The 19,880-nt window shown below is 45.2% G+C and overlaps 1 protein-coding gene across 1 annotated transcript; it reads left to right on the forward strand.

Moving 5' to 3' along the window:
• The first annotated feature begins 9,557 nt into the window (after positions 1-9,557).
• On the forward strand, positions 9,558-13,655 carry LOC123152838 (disease resistance protein RPP13-like). Its single transcript, XM_044572253.1, has 4 exons — positions 9,558-9,673; positions 10,652-12,160; positions 12,617-13,522; positions 13,619-13,655. The coding sequence occupies exons 1-4, from the start codon at positions 9,558-9,560 to the stop codon at positions 13,653-13,655; spliced, it is 2,568 nt and encodes an 855-aa protein (XP_044428188.1).
• Positions 13,656-19,880: the final 6,225 nt, after the last annotated feature.

Raw genomic sequence — 19,880 nt, forward strand, 5'->3', positions numbered from 1 at the left:
ATCCGCCGCCACCTCTGCTCGAGCTGCTCCCATCGACCACGCCGCTGCTCGCGTGCTTCTTCTCTCCCGCGACCCCGCCATTGAAGGTCTCACAAGGTCCTCTTCTCCTCCCCCTCCCCCTTTGTTCGATTCGATTGTGCCGCCGTCAAGGTTCCCTGATGATGCTGGTTCCTCTCGCGTGCAGGCTGCACGCACCTCGGACCGCGTGTGCCTAGTTCTTCCCGGGACGCTGCCCCGACCCTACTACCCACGCCATCAGGGGAGCTCGTCAAGGTATCATCCCCCCCTCTCTCTCTCTGCTCTCTCCATCTCTCATGCTCTGGCGTGTTTTTTTCCTAAGGGACGAAACTATGTTCTCTTGTTGCTATTGCTAGGTGTTTTTGTCTGCCATGTACGTACATACCTAGAGTATTTGATTAGATGCAGAATTCTTTGTCAAAAAATATGTGATTTCCATTCTGCAGTGTTGAACTTGTTTTAGTGTTCGTGTCTGCTCTATCAAAAAAATTGGGGAAAATCCTGCCAGTTAAGCTGGCTGATTAGTATATATTTAGTCATTTTTAGTGTTAATATATGTCACTCCGTGTGCATGATTTCTTCTCAACAAGTTCCAGAAACTTTGTGAAATACTATAATATACCACTTTTTATTCATGTATTAGAACTCTGTCCAAAGCTCAAAATACGAAAACAAATTGTTGTTTACTTGTGATGTTGATACAACTGTAATGGTCTGTGCAATTGGTGATTTTTTCAAAATGTTTTCTATTTCCATGGGGATAAATTTATCTTATGCCTTATGTTCATGCGATTCAGTTCATTTGTTTTGAGTTGCGCAGTAGGGCAAAGCCCCACACCCCCTGTTATATTTATTTAAATTAAGATTACAAGGCTACAAGTAGAAAATAAAATGCACATTAGAACTATACATGGAAGCAGGTGCCTTTGTGTTCTGGTAGTCCTTTAGAACTATACATGGAAACATAATCTTCCTTATCAAGACAAACATAATAGAAGCAGGTGCAGGAGCTGTAGTACTCCATTTGGAGACTTTAACTGGATCAGATTAGGTACTCCATTTGCTGTAGTACTCCAGTTAACTGAAACTAGTGACTCTGCTGCTGAAATTACCGTTGAAATCGAGGTAAAATCACTGTTGAACTGGGTGTAAAATCACTACTGTTGATATTCAAATTTAAACTTGAAAATGAAAATTGAATTGGAGAATTAAATCACTGTTTTTTAGTCCCCATTTCTGAACCTATGCTAACCTTGCAAGAAGCATAACAGGCAATGTACTCCAAAATACTATAAGAACTGGAGTAAAAGATGACTGCATCTCACAGAATATAAGAAATGGGGACTCTTGGCTAAGTATGGCAATGCCACAGAGTAATAATTAACTAACTGAAAATTTGACATTCTGGACTATGCTTGGCTCTGGTTTTGTGAAATCTCATCTCTTTTATAGTGCCATGACTAGTCATGAATTTTATTTTACTTTCCCCACTTTATAACATTCAGAAATTGTTTACTAGCTCAAGCTTCTCCTTTGCACTTTATCACTTCAATCTGCTGCTACCTCAAGCTTCTCGTTTACACTTGTGCCAAGTAGCATTTTTTCCTTGTATAATTATATGGTGGTTGACTGAGCTGCTACTTTTTCCTTGTAGAAGATCGCAGGTCGAGTGGGAGGGATCCAGTTGCGACGACACCGAATCACTAGCAAGGCAGCTGCCTAGAATAATAGGTATTTTTTTTACGCTTTCAGTTCGTGTCAGCAGGGAGATATAATGTTTTACAATCTTTCTGGTTATATTGGAGTTAGGTTTTTTGAATATGAGTAGCAGTGACTTGGATATACCTTATGGAGTTGTAACAGTTCCTCTTGGTGCTTAGGTGCATTTTCTTTGTGTAACTTGGTAGTTCAAACGGAATGTATCTCATTTTGTAGACAGATTATTTTCTGGAATATCATATATTCAAATTTGTAATGAATGATGGCTTCTACCTTGGGGTGTGGTTTCATGGGCAGTCTCCTTGGCTAGCCTGAGTGGCTCTTGCTGCCCATGCTAGGCTGTCTCTTTCATAAATCAATGCATACTGATGTTCATATGTCATGTTTCATGCATGGAGAAAATTAGCTCCGTGCGGTTGCAAAGATGTACAAAATGGAGGATACCATCTTCTAACTCAAGGGGTTTTTTGTGATGCTATGAAAGATTATAAAAAGAGGAGAAATAATCCCACTAAGCCTGGTTAGTTTTGCATAGTTTCCTTGTCATTACAATGGCATGTGGCTTTCTGGCTTTACAAAACATCATCATCATCAAATCTAACTTTTGGCTAGCTGATTCCCAATATGCAGTATTTCTTTGTCACTTTTTCTAAAATTAGTTTGGTTCTATATATATTAGTATCAGACTGGCAGTGCAAAATATGTGAATGTGGCAGTTCACTGTGCATAATGACATGTTAACATCCACACACACTCAAACCAGCTGACTGTTAACATCCACACACACTCAGATTTGTTTTATCAAACCAATAAAATTTCCTTTTGACTGTTTATTTGATAAGGGAAATAAGTACTAGCTTTTTTTCTCTGAGGAAAACAAGTAGCTTTGTGTGTCGATATTCAGCAGCTATCCACAAACACGCAAGGAACAGCACACACACACAGATTACCTGCAACTAAGATTGTGGTGCTAGTAGAGGCACATTGTGGCCTTTTCATCCATATGAAAGTAGAGGCACATTGTGGTGCTAGTTTGCTGGGTTTTGTCTCTGACCATCGTGTCGTCATGATATTGCAGGTACCCCGAGAGGCCCTTGAGTTTGCCGGAATGTCGATTAACTTCCGTTCCGGCAAATTCGGGTACTCCATATGTCCTATTTTCAGCAAAGGTCATGCTGAAATTTTCCGTGAATTTTAGCATGACTTTGCTAAAAATAGGACATATGGGGTACTTGTGACTAATGCATGGGCCAGGGTATCTTAGTAGTTAATTAAGTAGGATCAAGTGCCCCGACGTACTTGTGACTAATGCATGGCTTTTAGGGTGCCTCGGTGTCGATAAAAACCGAAATGATGAAAGGTTAGGCTTTTAGGGTGCCTTGGCGTCGAAAAACCCTCAATGATAAAGCTTAGATTTTAGGATGCCTCGGTGTCGACAAACCCTAAATGATGAGACCATGATCTTGTTCCTTGACAATAACCAACTTTTTGACCAAACTTTGTTTCTATTTAGAGAGAAACATGGCCCACAACGATGAGGCCGGGGGTTCGGGCGGCAAGGCATTCTGGGAGCTGTCCCAGGAGATGGAGGAACAACCTCACTTGTATGAGGCTGCCGCCTTCCCCACCGATCCTGAGACCACGGATGGTGCCGCCGAGGATGACCACACTGATGCCACCACTGATGGTGCCGCCGAGGATGCCACCACTGATGATGGCGGCGCACGCGCAGATGGCAGCCAACCGAAGAGGCAACGGAAGGACCGGCGCCCGATCGTGCTCCGCACCCTCAAGGAGGAAGTTACTGAAGTGGACTCCAACGGGAATCCAACGGCGCCCGAACGAATAGTCAAGGGGTACTCGCTTCAGCTTGGGTGCATTGTCCGGAGCACCGTCTCAATCAACACCGAGAACCTGAGGCATCCTGTCCGAGGGAATTTGCGCAACCTCCTCTTCACGAAGCTGCACGAACGATACAAGTTCCCCGCTGAATTTGAAAACACAAGCCTCAAAGGGAATAAAGTGAACAATGCTGCCCTCACGAAGATGAGCAAGGCCCTGTCTACTTGGAAAAGCAATGTGAAGAGAATGATCGAGAAAGGTGAGAGTTATCAGAAGATCAAGGAGAAAAATCCTTCGATCACCGAAGATGACTACAACGACTTCAAGATCAATTGCTCGAGCACCGCAAGCTCCCAATCAAGTGAGTGGGGGAAACAAATGCGGGAGCTGAACATAGGGGAACACACACTCGGTCCCGGCGGTTATAGAGTGGCGGAGCCTATATGGAACAAGGAGGAGGAGGACCGTGCCGAGCAAGGCCTACCGCCCCTCTTCGATACATACGGTGACAAGCAGACCAGGAACTTTGTCAGGGCCCGGTACAAGAAGGACCCGAAAACAAAGGAGCTTACCACGGATCCGAAGACCAGGCAGCTTGAGCTTGTTCTGGTAAGGAATACACCCCCGCGTAATTAGCTCCATATGGTTGCATTCTAAATGGTTCACATTCCTTCCGCAGGCGACTGAAAGCAGTAGCGCGGGGTCGACTAAGAGCAACCCTTGGGACACCACTCTAAATAGGGGGTTGAATGTAATGAAGAACAAGGATAAGCTCAGTAAGCCGACGTCAGCTGGTCGTGTGGCCGGCAAAGGCTTGTCGACAAAATGGGGGTCATACTATACTGCTGGTGTGCGGAAGGAGAAAAAGACCAGCTCGGAAAGCCAGGCGCGCGAGGTTCAAGAACTCAAGGCACAGGTGGCGCGGATTCCGGAGATTGTCCAAGAGCAAGTGGAACAACGACTCGGAGCGACGATCACCGCCCTTGTGCCTACCTTGATCTCGGGGTTGAGTGCGTGGATTACGGGCGGCCAACACGGGCCGCCCCCGATTCCTAGCTTCACGGCCAGCAACTCGCATAATGCGATGGCGGGGCCATTGGTGCCTCCGGCAGAGGCGGCATTGGTGTCTCCGACGCCGGCATGGGAGCTTAATGCACCCGGGTGTACGCCGGCCGACACCTCTTCAGCAAGCGGCCCCTCCGTTAACTGCACGCCCGCCTTTGGCGGTGCCTCGACATTAGCCGAGCTCAACGCCATCATCACGGTAACTAATTAAGCCTCTCTCGGCCGAGGACTTCATCTCCTTGCCTTTGACTGGGCATCCCTGACGCCCTACATGTTTTCGCAGGGCGCCGCCGACGTTCCGTGCACTCTCCTCCACTTCGTGAACAACGAGTTGGTCGATGTCGCCAAGGGCAAAATCGTTCAACCGGGCAACCCCTTGTTCCACGGTACCCAGATGCCACCCAACTTGTTTAGGGTTCAACTGGTTCGGGTGCTGCCAGGCTGCGACGACTTGTTACCTCCGATTCGACCCGTCGGGGCCGACGATGAATACGTGATGACCCTCAGTGCCTGCCTGAGCTGGCCCCTGCTTTGGCCGAAGAGCCAGATTCGTTTGGGGGCGGGGGACACCACCCCAAAGACAACACCGCCAGTCGTGCCGGCGCCAAGTCGGCCCCATGGCAAGACCGCCGTAACAGTGCCAGACATCCCTATGCCACTGGATCCAAACATGCATATGGCACAGGATCAGAACGACGACGACGACGACGATGATACATTTGGCAATGTCGATCAGTACTTTGCAGAGCATGGGTACGATGCCGACTTCATGGGGCCTCCTTCTCAAGAACCAAACCCAACAAAAGACGTGTGCGATCTAGCTCGTACCGCGGAGAAGCCAAGTTGCAACAGGCGCCGTCTGGCGTTCAGCTCTCAGGAGACGCCTCCAGCTGCCGACTTCACCGAGCCTCAGATAGGCGAGGTGCGAAATATTATCAGCCCCAACACACTCAAGAAGGCGGTCTGTGAGCAGAACTCGGTCCCATTACAGGAGAAGAAGAAAGCACGCAAAAGAAAGACTAAGAAGGGTGCGAGCCAGCCGGCACCGAGTACGATCCGTGCTCAGGACGGGCCACCTTCACCGCAGGATATCTCGAGGAGGGTGCATGTGGCGGGTAGGGCGATGCTACCGACAAATATGCTCAATGCTGCAACCGGTGCTATGCGGAGTCTGCATGACAGTGTTCTTGCTTTGGAGAAGCGGCGTCTCAGAGAGAAGGATGTGGCATACCCGGTTTTCGCGGCCAAGGTGCCAGAGGGCAAGGGCTTTGTGGATAACTCCACCGGGCGTACGATCGTCCTGCGTTTTGATGACATCCACGCTATGTTGAACCTTCATCCGCTGCACTACACCTTCGTTCGGCTATTTTCGCTGAGTATGGAGATGCGGATCATTCGCGACAAGACCCCGTACATCATGATAGTCGACCCCTTCTACATGCGTGCCAAGATCTTGGGCAGCGCTGGGGACCGGCAAGTTGCGAGTTCTTACCTCAAAGGCGTCATTCTGGCAAACCAAGATAAGGATAACTTCCTCGTGCCTTACTTTCCCGAGTAAGTCCTCCCCTCAACCGGCCCGTAACATATGAATTCTTACATTTCGATCGTTTTTCTTTTAACATTCCATGTTTTCTGCAGTGACACACGTTGCACGCTCATCCTCCTAAGCCCCAAATATTCCATGGCCACGTATTTCGACCCGGACCGTCAGTCGAACGTAGACTACACAAATGTCAAGAAGGTTCTTGATGATGTTCTCCCCGGCTACGCCCAATCTGGAGGCACCTTCACCAGGCCTATTCGTAAGTACGGCAAGCACGTGTTCTCCCACAATACGACGTTCTGCTGCGTCAAGCAGTCGCCTGGCGGTCAGAAGGGTGCCTACTACACCATCCATCACATGCGGGCGATCGTACGGGACCATCATCAACTTCTGCTGCCGAGTAAACTCAAAGATTGGGCCGCGAGCGTGTCGGCAATCCAGGACGCGGACCTCCGACAAGAATTCTTCCGCATCCAGTCGGAGTTTGCGGAAATCATCCATCAAGATGTCCTCCGTACCTCGGGGCAGTTCTACCTCAGAAATCAACCGTCCAACAGTGACATCGACACAATGCTACAAATGCAGGATGACAACGCCCGTTCTTTCATGACTCCCACGATAGACGACGGCTTCATCCACGCTCCGGTCCCTTGAGTCGAGTTGTCTAGTTCTGAAACATCGATTGGCTCATGTTGTAATTAAACTTTAATGAACTTGTAGTATGTCTCTTTGGTTTCGAGAGTCGTTCAACTTAGATGTAATCGATGCTATTAATGTCTTGCTTTTCTCTTCCAATCGTTCTGTTGCATACTTATATATTGCTTATGTATTGTCTGTGAATTGGTACTAACGTTTCGTTTGGCTAGTGCATAGCGATGCCGACGTATGTCGTGTACAAGGGTAAGGTTCCCGGAGTCTACGATGACTGGGAGGAGTGTCGGAGACAGGTTCACCGATTCAACGGTAACAGTTACAAAGGGTACACCACTAGGGCCGAGGCCGAATCTAGATACGCCCGCTATCTAGCGGGAGAGGGGAGGGAGCGTTGGAGGAACCGGATGAAGACGAGTTTCATCGTGATGATGCTCATCGTGATGACCGCAGCTCTCTTCTATGTGATGGTAGTTTAGATGATCGATATCGACTTGTAATGTGAAGACAGACTCGCTACTCGCGGTCTCGAGACTTGTAATATAATGTTCTATCTTTGTTCGGTCTTTTCAATTCGGAGACTAATATGATGAATTGTATTCGGAGACTAATATGATGAATTGTATTCAAAGACTAATCTTCTATTGTATTTGATGAATCTGTTGTTGATGTGTGCTGTCTATATTTTGTCAAATTATACATTTTGTAACCTGTGCAAAAAACAGAAAATAAAAAAATAAAAATAAACCTAATATTCATACTAATGGCGCATCACAAGACAGTGCGCCATTAGTATGACAATGCATACTAATGGCGCATCACTGGGCAGTGCGCCATTAGTATGCTGCGGTTACTAATGGCGCATCCAGAGGTGGTGCGCCATTAGTATGCCAAAGCACCTGGGTATACATGGCCCCTGGGAGGCATACTAATGGCGCACCCTGGCCTATACTAATGGCGCACCCGAGGTGCGCCATTAGTATACCAGATACTAATGGCGCACCAGGTGGTGCGCCATTAGTAAAAATTACTAATGGCGTGCTATTAATGGCGCACCACAGATGCGCCATTAATAGCCATACTAGGTGCGCCATTAGTAGGGTTTTTTCTAGTAGTGTTGGTGATGATTATGTTGAACTTGATGATATCTCTTTGCTTCTGTTACAAAGTGAATGTTTCCTCTTTAAGCTAGCCAACGTTGATGATGATTACACTATCGGTAATGACTATGATGATTAAATAGTGGTAATTAGACGACTACGATGATTTTTAGCTAGCTAGAGTTTATTTATTTATTAATATGCGATGATGATGATGATGATGACGACTACAACTCATTATAACGTAAAACAATTCTTAATTAAATTGATAACACAAATTTAATTGAAAAATAAAAAATAAAACAAAAACCCACAACCATTTAGTACCGGTTGGTTTTACCAACAAGTACTAAAGGGCTCCCGGCCCATGCCACGTGGTACCCCTTTAGCACCGGTTCGTGCTGAATCGGTACTAAAGGGGGGGGGGCCTTTAGTACCGAAATAATAGTGCCGGTTCCTAAACCGGCACTAAAGGGCCTTACGAACCGGTGCTATTGCCCGGTTCTGCACTACTGACTGTATATCATAATCATGTACCTTCACCATATATTTATTATGGTTACCGATGCTAATTAAGATGCGATGGGTCGATAATGATAAATAAACAAGAGCCGGCCGGCCGGCTGTATTGATTTAGTCTTCCTTTAGAAATTTGGCCGACTGTGATAATCACGATGTTAGCTAAGTTCACGGTAATTGATGATTTTAGAAACAATTGAGTTACCAAATTGTAAAATTAATATGTATTATGAATTAATTAACGCCCACGGAACATCTAGTAATTGCTTGTTGAGATGTCATCCAGCGACCCACTTGATATTTGATAAAAGTAAGAGGCTTATAAGTTTATCTAGAGGAAAGGATGTGCTAACGTCTAAGCTCACGGAGCAGATCGACCGTGTATTGTTACGGAGAACATGGTGGATGGGGTGAGTTCTAACTGGTGCTTATTTTGTTTAGCATACAAAAGCTAGATGGGCTGAGTTTTAAACCCGCCTCTCTTCTCTCTCCTACCTACACTCACTTTATTGTATTTTCTCTTAAACAAGACCCGGCCGGCCAGCTGGTGGAGCTAGTCTCTCCATAGAAATTCCCATTGGAGTTAGTTGTGATAATCGCCGCTAGCTAATGCATCCATAATTGAGCCACAAAATGACAAAGTTTATGTGTACTAATTTGATGTCGACGAGGCGCCACCTAGCTGCAAGCAACGTCGATAATTTTTATATGAAGATACTTAGCTGTCAAAGTTTATTCAAGTATAGAATATGCTTTAGAGTGCACCTCGGGTACATCGTGTGTTGTTAAGACCATTCCCCGACTAATTAACCATCTCAATTTTGGGGGAACCGGCCTAAAGCATGCGATCAGATCCGGCTTACTTGCCTATTCTCGTGTCTGCCTATTAGGGCCAAACTCAGCAATCCCCTTTCCCTATAGCAGCACTGTGGTTTGCCTGTATGGTACAACGAAAACAGCAATGCAACCTTGCATTTCTTGCCGCACCCAGTCCTTTGTCCTCGACATCCACCAAGTGTGAGGCTGTAAGCTCAACTTTGTGACGGTCTTTCACAAAGAAAGGGAAGAAGTCTTCTGCGAGGATCCAGCCACAACCGGACATGGCCGAGACGGTGGTAAGCATGGCGAGGTCCATGCTGGGGGGCGCTATCAGCAAGGCCGCTTCTGCCGCGGCCGCCGAGCTGAGCTTGGTGATGGGTGTGCAGAAGGATATCTGGTATGTGGGTAAACCTGGGAATAGTTTGAGATCCAAACTAAAACCAGTCCAATCTATAGGAATACACGCCGCACATCCAAACCAAACCAACCCAGATAGTTTCAGCTAGAATCTAGACCAAACCGAATTATACATGCTCTTCATCCGACCCAGTCCAAACTGTTTCCAACTTTTGGATTGAACCCACAGATTCAAACCGTGGACAAAGCCATATGAGAAGGCACGTCATGAATTATATCAGACATGGCGAGGATGGGCTCCGGTAGGCCGCAATGGCTGTTCGATTTAAAGCACTAGAAGCTTGGATCCTCCCGAGAGCAAACACGAACAAGTGCAAAGCTAGCCCAAGGAAGCTAGCACACAAGCAGGTTGATCGACTCTGTAGCCAGACGTGCACGTCTTGCCGTGTATAGAATACGTATGTACGTGAATCGTCTTTGCAGCGTGTGTGGGCAGCAACAGCAAAGTTCGATGGCGTCTCGGAAGTTTGGCTGGAGGGGGAATTGGCGGCTCAGACTAATCGATTAACTTGGTCTCAAACCATAGTTTGCACTTATTTTGAAATGAGAAATCTGAACCCAACCAAAACCTATCCAGTCCATTCTTAGGCACAACCCAAACCAAACCGAATTGGTTTCCATCTCAAACCAATAGAGACCAAACCTATAGAAACCAATTCAAAAATCAATCCAAAAACTAAGTTTCAGTCTAAACTATTGCCAGCTGGCTTATGTGTACGCATGCATCCATTTGCGCCATGACTCTTTTAATTGGTTATAAGTCATACATCAGCTTAGTAATACACAATCTAGGAAATATATAGGTTTTGTTAAGAATATTTTAGATCCCATTCCCATTGTTTGATTTTTCCGTTATTCATGGATGTAGCAAATTTTCTCATCCATTGTCGCACGCATACCACCAGCTACAAAATGACAATAGTGGTTGTTCTCGATCTCACTTTAATTTGCTTGGCAGGTTCATCAAAGACGAGCTAAAGACGATGCAGGCATTCTTGGCAGGTGCTGAAGCAACGAAGAATAGAGACATGCTGCTGAAGGTGTGGGCAGAGCAAGTAAGGGATCTGTCCTACAATATCGAAGATTGCCTTGATGAATTTATGGTCCATGTGAGGAGTCAAAGCCTGAGGAAACGTCTTAGGAAGCTCAAAGATCGTCGTAGGATTGCTATCCAAATTCGCAACCTGAAATCAAGAGTTGAAGAAGTGAGCAGCAGGAATGCACGCTACAATTTGATCAAGATAGAGGCCTCAATGACTAGTGATAAGGAGGTTTCTTGCATAGAAGATGTACGTAATCACTCGGCAAGCAACACTGATGAAGCAGAACTTGTGGGCTTTAGGAAGCCTAGGGAGGAGTTGATTAAGCTGATGGATGTCAACACTAGAGATGGTGATGCCAAAGTTATATGTGTCGTTGGCATGGGCGGTTTAGGCAAGACTACTCTAGCAAGAAAAGCTTACGAAAGTAAGGAAGATATTGTGAATAACTTTTCTTGTTGTGCTTGGATCACAGTTTCACAGTCATTTTTCAAGATAGAAATGCTCAAGGATATGATCAGGCAACTTCTCGGTGGAGATTCACTGAAGAACTTGTTGAAAGAACTTGAAGGGAAGGTGGTACAAGCAAAGGACCTCGCCGAGTATCTCAATAAGGAGATTAAGGATAAGAGGTACCTTATTATTCTTGATGACTTGTGGACAATAGATATATGGAGGTGGATGAAAGATATTGTTTTTCCTAATAGTAACAAGAAAGGTAGTCGGATAATAGTAACAACACGTGATGTTGGCTTAGCAAAAGAATGTACTCTTGAATCCCTTGTCTACCACCTTAAAACCTTGGAGGTAGTCGAGGCCACAAATTTGCTACTAAAAAAGAGTAGGAAAATATTTGAAGACATGGACAAAGATGAAAACTTCAAGAGCATAGTTGAAAAACTAGTTAAAAAGTGTGGTTGTTTACCACTGGCCATACTCACAATTGGAGGGATCCTTGCCACTAAAAAGATAGAAGAGTGGGAGCACGTCTATAACCAACTCCCGTCTGAGCTTGAGAGTAACCCAAGCCTTGAAGCTATGAAGATGATGGTTACTTTGAGTTACAACCACTTGCCATCTCATCTTAAGCCATGTTTATTATACGTAAGCATCTTTCCCGAGGATTCAGAAATCCAGATGAGGCGTCTAGTAGAAAGATGGATTGCCGAGGGGTTGATTAGGGGTGGGACTGGGGTGAACATTGAGGATGTGGCAAAAGGTTACTTTAATGAGTTAATCAACCGAAGCATGCTTCAACCATCAAGGGTGAACATAGAAGGAGTTGTGAAGAGCTGTCGAGTCCATGATATTGTGCGTGATGTCATGATCTCAGTTTCTAGAGATGAAAATTTTGTGTATGTGGCGGGACATAATGTAACTGGTGCTATGGAGGAGACCTTCCGACATGTAGCATACCATGGTAGCTTGTGCCAAAAGATAGATATGGATTGGAGCCACGTCCGGTCAGTAACTGTGTTTGGTGAGAGATCATTGGGTCCATCACCTTTAGTTTGTTCACCTGACATGAGAATGCTCCGGGCCTTGGATCTAGAGAATGCACAGTTTCAAGTCACACAGAAGGATATTAGCAACATAGGATTGTTTCGCCACTTGAAGTATCTGAATTTTTCTGATCCTCCAGGATATTCAAATATTTATAAACTTCCTAGATCCATAGGGAGATTACAAGGCTTGCGCACTTTGAACATTAGAGACAGTTATATTACAGAACTGCCAATTGAGATTTGTAAACTCAAGAGTCTACATAGTCTCCGTTGTACCAGAAGAAATTCCTATGATATCTTTGACTCGGATGGCCTCGAGAATTGCTTGACGGGCACAATTTTAGTGCCAATTCTGTTCACACCTTTGTTTGGTCCTAGTGAGCGCGCCAAGCTAGTTGCTGAGCTTCACATGGGATGGTCTAGCCGTTGGACAGAGTCAGATGGTGTGAGGGTGCCAAAAGGAATTGGCAAACTGAAAGAGTTGCAAATACTAGAGGTTGTGGACATCAGCCGAACTAGTTGCAAAGCAATTAAAGAGCTACGTGAGCTTGTGCAGCTGAGAAAACTGAGCGTGGTTACACAAGGGGCCAGCAAGCAAAAATGCAAGCTACTGTGTGATGCCATGCAGAAGCTCACTTGCCTCCGCTCCCTTGAAGTGGCTGGGTCACTCGGGTGGGTGCATGTTGTTTCCTCTCCTCCTCCCCTGTTGAGGAGTCTGAAGTTGGGTGGATTCCTTGGAGAGATTCCTGGCTGGGTTGGCAATCTGATGCATTTGGTCAAGCTTTACTTAGGGGCCAGTGTAATAAAGGAAGAAGGTAAAATCATGGAAATACTAGGGTCACTTCCCAACCTCATGCACCTTCGTCTTGGACCCAGCTCTTATATTGGGGAGAAGTTGGCGTTTAAAACGGGGGCATTCCCAAATCTCAAGATGGTTGGTATTTGTGATCTGGTGGGACTGAGTGAGTTGAAATTTGAGGATGGCACCTCACCCCAGCTGGCAATGATAGATATCGCTGTGTGCAATTTGGCATCAGGAATTATTGGAGTCAACCAGCTTCCAAATCTCAAGGAGATAGCACTTGGCGACGAAGGTCGAGTGGCAAAGCTTGCTATGTTACAAAGTGAAGTGGACGCACACCCCAACAGTCCCGTGCTGCGACTGAAGATGGACCGAAACGAGCACGACCAGGGGGACGTCGTCGTCCAAGTGGAAGAAGCAACGGGGGAATCATCAGCGGGAGGGAGCTCACGATCCTATGCAGTGGTGACCACAAACATCAGGTCAGCTAATCAATTCTCTTTCATTCAACTAGTAGTACTATGGAGTGTGATGTGCTAATTAATTTGTACTCTGTCTTTTCTTTTTGTGTGTAACAGCCAAGATGATCTGCTTTACACTTACAATTCCTGCTGACTGAATCTGAGCAAGTCTCATGCCAGTTCCACCATGTAAGACTGTGCAGGTACAGCTCAAATCTTGCTCTGTTTCTTTTTTCTGTTGGCTCGATTTAGTTTCTCCCAAATTTAGTCGATCGGATTTCTAGCTACCTTGTTCCTTTCAGTACATGCCCACGCATTTTTAAGCTGCACCTGATTACATATAGGCATAGCACACACTTGGATTTAAGGAGACTCGGACCCGGGTGGTCAGTGCAGCACGCCACATCTCGTTCAGTTTATGCAGCCACCATGTTACATGTACTGTACTTACAGTTCCTGGCAATATATTCAACATTGTGAACGCATATATTTACACACACCCGGGTGGCAAACTGTTAGATCTCAGATTGATGAAATGAACTAGTTCTATATATGCTGCATTCAGATTTAGTTGGGAGTCCAGGAAAAGAGGAAGATACAAATGGAGTACTCTGTATGATGCCATACTATACTTTGCACTAAATCATAACTGTAGAATGACGACACCTGCTTACTGTGTCAGATTGTGCTCTGAAGAATGCCGATGCCGACGAAGAGCATAAACAGGTCAGCTAACTTCTCTTTCGTTCAGTACTAGTCGACAGCAAATGAGATGCTAATTGCTACTTTCTTCATTCAGAAATCTTTCTCTGTCTTGTTGTTATAACAGCCAAGATGATGTAGTGTACACATACAATTCATACCGATGCCAAAAGCTTCAACACCTCTGTGGCTGTACCTATTTCTAGCCTTGGAGTCTTCAGCATGCTGGCTGGTACAACTAGCTCAAATCTCCCATTGCTTGTTTCCCTCCAACTGATTTCTGCTATGTTTGTTAGTGTTTTTGTTTGCTCAAACAGTTTTCAAGTGCTTGCCTGTCAGAGCAGAGTTTCTGTATTCCTTACCATTCCATTTCCAGCCCCTGGAAAATTAGCCTTCGTACAAATATAGTTCCATTTCCCAGCATGTTTTAGTATCCATATTTTAGAAATGGAAAGTTCTAGCTTCTTTTTCGTGTTAAATTCATCTAGTTGCACAACGTATAGGATTTCTTATATGTATGAGCTCTTTAAATATGCTCCAATCAAGTCCTTTTTCACGGTAAACATTACGTACTTTAACCTGACATAATTTGGAGCATTGAACAAATGATTAATTTTTTGAAAGAATGTTTTTTTCCAAAAATCTTGGTGTCCAGGAGAAACTATGAGATATTATTTCTGTTCAAGCTGGAGCAACTATGAGATTTTAGCATCTCCTGTTGTGAATGGAGCCGGACTCAAGTACTGAACTGACCATGATGTATTGATGTGAAGTGGATCTGGAATCTGAGGGACCCCTTTCGAGTTCGCAATGCCTTGATAATTTGAAGTGTCAACTGTGAAGGGATCATACTGATAAATGGTCAGTTCAGCAACATCTATGATCTCATTAATTTTTTAGCCATCATATAAGATTAGGGAAAATTTTGTTTTTGTTACTCTAGATTTTGCCAATTTTCCTTATGCCATTCTTGATTTTGACATTTCACTTTTGCCACTCTTAGCTTTTGACAATTATCACAATTGCCATTCCGTGACAAAAGCAAAATAATTTTGTTTTATGCACTTACAATTCCTGATAATATTTTCAGCTTACGGACACATATATTTACACCCCTGTTTATATCAAGGCTTCTTTAAGGTTTCCCCGTGTGACCGAGATTTAATGAGAACACTTGCTGCAATGTTCATCCTACCGTCCATAATTACAAGATGAATCGGCACTGCAACAGAGGCTCTGTGTTCTCTATGTGCGGAACTTTTTGATAGGTTTTCTTTAAAACTTCTGTTTCTTGAGTTGCGGCCATACAAAAAATATTCAGTGACAATGATACAAACACCTGTGCAACTTTTCACGCAGTATTCCTCTGAAGTTTTAATCTTCCGGCGTCATTGGAGCAAGCAACAACATCATTTCTACAGCTGTGACGCCACTAATTGAGGGTTGAAAAACACCGTGTGACCCTCGTTCCCTTTCCTAAACGACGATCAGTTCAATTCATTTTAGTCTCATAGGTTAGATGGTTGATGTCAAGTTGATGTCAAAATCTATTCTCTTGGTGTCCAATAGCTTCTAGTCCCTGGAACATCAGATGGCTGCATCTTGCACTGTTTGCCAGATCATTGCATGATCTGCTTCTACTATGTTCTGTAATTCCTTGTGACTGAAGAATAGGAAGACATGCTACTATGCAAGCCAATGGAACTCAGTTCCTTAATTAGCTAAATATGGCTGCTTCCTATTTCCACATGTAACATCATATGAGCCTGCTATCAACTTTAAGGTTTTCATTGGTTTCACTTTGCAATTAAAATGCAGTTTCCTCGTTTGTCTTGTTGGTTGAGATTGAGTATGGGGTGATGCCAAGTCTGTACTGGCATCCTTGTAATCAGGAATCTGTACTCGTGGCATCCTTGTGATCAGGCGATGACATTAATGTGTCTGAAAAAATCTTCTCTTAGAGCCAGACTATATAGGATGCTGTTGTTACAGAACGAGTATTTGTTGTTACACACTGCTTTAAGAACGCCAGCAGAATACTAAGAGGATGCTTGGATCCAAGAGACTTATTTTAGTCTAACTAAAAATAGACTCTTTAAGAGGCTAAAGTTCCAAGCACCCCTAATTAAAGAGGGGCGCTAAAACTAGTCTTGAGACTAAAAATTTTTAGTCAGAGGTACCCCTACTAAAATATGGATTAGTCATCTCTCTCCTCATTTAACTCTTCTCCTTTATCACAGGCGAGTTCTGGATTGGAGGGTTTGAAGGATAATAAATGCTTATTAACTTGATTTTAGTCTTTTTAGTATTTGGATCCAAGCATGGGTGAGACTAGCAAGTTTTAGTCCCACTACTTTTAGTCATGAGACTAAAACATATCCAAGCACCCTCTAACCTATGGTACTGATCAACTCGCTCCAGCAGTGATACGGACATACGGTGGCGCTGGAGGTGACAAGATGCATGGACATGACATTGCGCTCCTGGCGTCGACCCCGGCGGTGACAGCACTGCTGCCGTTAATTTGAGTCCCCCATAGCAGCGCACCTACCTACTCCCTCCGTTCGTGAATAAGTGTACTTCTAGCTTTTGTCCTAGGTCAAAGTTTTAAAATTTTGATCAACTTTATAGAAAAAAGTACTAGCATTTATGACACTAAATTAATATCGTTAGATCTATTTTGAAATGCACTTTCATAATATACCGATTTGATGTCATATATGTTATGACTTTTTTGTATATAGTTGGTTAAAGTTTTAAAACTTTAACCTAAGACAAAAACTAGAAGTACACTTATTCGCGGACGGAGGGAGTAGTATCTATTTTAGCCCCCCATAGCAGCCCACCTACCATTAATGTAATGTATTCAAGCACGCGAACACATATATTTACTCGTACCCCTGTTTATTTTATTTTATTTTTGACGAAAAACAGCCACTGCTGATTTCATTTCAATAAGAGAGGGCCAAGACGGCCGGGTTACAGGGCCCGAATCGTTAGAGGCTAAATACATAGTGGTCAATTAGGAGAGTTAGTAGGCCTAGGGCCAGGTTAAGTCGTGGATGTGCTGCTCCTAGTCCGGCGGCATCCACATCGTTCCGACAAGGCCAGCCGTGCACCACTATCGGAGCTCCTCATTGATCAGGGAGCAAAACCTGAGTGACCGCAGTTGCCCGGTGCTCAAATATCCGGGCGTCCCTCTCCTTCCATATGTGCCACCAGGCGCAAATGACGAGGCAATTGACCTTCATTCTTGCTTGTTTGGAGAGAGTCCGGACGGAGTAGAACCACCAATCTTCAAGGGAGAGCTCGTCAGCTCTTGGCGGGGTGATTCGGTATCGAAATGTTGGAGGATCATCTGCCACAACAATCGGGAGTACTGGCACTGAGCAAACAAGTTTAGGGCAGTCTCCGGTTGCTGATGGCACAATATGCAGGTTGGTGTATGAGGCCAGTTCTTCTTCGCAAGTTGGTCAACAGTACTGCAACGCGCTTGGATGGCGAGCCATGCATGTATTTGGCATTTAGGAGGGGTCCGAGAAGACAAGATGAGCATGTTGTGGTAAGTCCTGATCCTTTCCTGGGAAAGCATTTGGTAGGCTATTCGAGCCAAGTACTGCCCATGAGCTGTCCACTTCCACCAGATATCATCAGGTTGTGTTGGCGAGAGGTTGACTTGTGCGGTGATATTCCATATGTGTACAACCAACACCTGAGTGGTCGGGTAATCCTTGATACACGTGATCCATTTGCGGTCAGCTAGCGCCCTCATGAGCGATAGCTTGTGTCCTCTGCTGTGAGAGTACAGATGAGGCAATTGGTCTTTGAGCGGTGTACCTCCCCACCAATGACTGTGCCAGAAGGAAATGTTGGCTCCGAATCCGACGATAATTACCGTGCTCGCGGTGAAGATGTTGTTGGATAACTTATCAGAAGGGAAAGGCAGTCCCATCCACGACTTGTTCGGGAACTTGGCTTGCTGCCAAAGCCAGCGAGCTTGCAGCTCTGCGCCTTGGTACTTGATGTTTGGAATGCCCAGTCCCCCAAGTTCAATCGGTCTGCAGATTGATTCCCAATTTACAAGGCATTTTCCGCCTGAGGCAGAGCTTTTGCCGGCCCACAAGAAAGGCCTACGGATCTTGTCAATCTTCTGGTCTAGCCACTTCGCTTGTGGTATTGCAATCATCTGAAAGGTTGGCATCACCGGTAGGACTACTCGAACCAGTACCACTCTCCCCATCAGATTTATCGAGTCGATCTTCCAACTGGGGCATTTACACTAGTAGAAAAAGGCCCATTTGTCCCGGTTCCAGAGACCCATTTGTCTTGGTTCTGGAACCGGGACTAAAGGCTCGGGACTAAATCCCAACACCTTTAGTCCCATTCGTTTACGAACCGGGACAGGTGGGGCTCCATGTGGCCGCTCCGGCGAGCCCAGGCAGGAGGGCCTTTAGTCCCGGACAATAGGGTCACAACATGCAACTCCAATATCATCTTCTCCTCCTTAATTTATTTCAATTTTTTCCTCAAGTAATTGTTTTCTTCTTTAACTAAATTTAACCTCTCGACAATAGAGTCGATAGGAATTTTGGGTTCACATACCTCCTAGATAAAAAAAATCTATATCACGTTGGTCGGCATATTTGTCATAAACACTAAATGAACCAAATAGTTATAAAAGATAATATATACCACATCCGAATCATAGGCAGGACAAGGGCCGACGAAGGCGGATACCAAAAACCATCGCACTATATAATAACAAACAATAATAAAAGTAGGAAAATTACACAAGTACATATCTAAATCATACAAGTAAGAACTGTTTTCTTTCAGAAAGAAGATAAGATCAAGATGCTCACCAAGGTGGTGCCAGCGACGAGATCAGCGCAGGCAATCGACGGAGGTGAGGACGGGGACGGGACAGGACAGACCGCCAAACCTAGACAAATCTTGATAAAAATGAAGCTTGGACAAGGAGCTTCGAGAGGAGACAGCTTAAGTGTGGCTCGGGCATTTCATCGAACACCTCATGTGCATAGGAGGTGAGCTAAAGCATCACAAAGCTCTCTGATCGCCGGCCAGAAAAACAGAGCAGTGGAGTGCTCTGCTCGCGGGCGAGGGGGCATATATAGGCATCTCAATGGTCCCGGTTCCATCCATGAACCGGGACCAATGGTTGTGGGCCAGGAGTGAGGCCCATTGGTCCCAGTTCATGTCTGGAACTAGGACCAAAGGGGCCAGATGAACCGGGACCAATGCCACACGAGGACCGGCCGAACCCCTGGCCTCACGAACCGGGACCTATGCCCCCATGGGTCCCGGTTCATGACTAAACCGTGACTAATTGGCTGGCTCGGCCTGGACCAAAGCCGTGTTTTCTACTATTGTTACCAGCTAGGTGATCAATTGTTGGCTGTAGGTCCACCCTACGCAGCTTCCTATCTGAAAGTGGCATGCCGAGGTATGTGCCAGGGAACGATCCTTGAGTGCATCCCATTGCTCATTGTAGTGGTGAGGTATCCAGGTGCTGGCAGCAGATCGGGTAGAAACTGCTCTAACTCATATTCGTGTGGAGTCCGTGTTAGGGAACGCAGTATTTCAAAAAAATTACCTACAATCATGCAAGATCTATCGATGTGATGCACAACAACGAGAGGGGGGTGTATCTTCATAC

The sequence above is a fragment of the Triticum aestivum genome, chromosome 7A (assembly GCF_018294505.1).
Source record: "Triticum aestivum cultivar Chinese Spring chromosome 7A, IWGSC CS RefSeq v2.1, whole genome shotgun sequence".
Lineage (NCBI taxonomy): Eukaryota > Viridiplantae > Streptophyta > Magnoliopsida > Poales > Poaceae > Triticum > Triticum aestivum.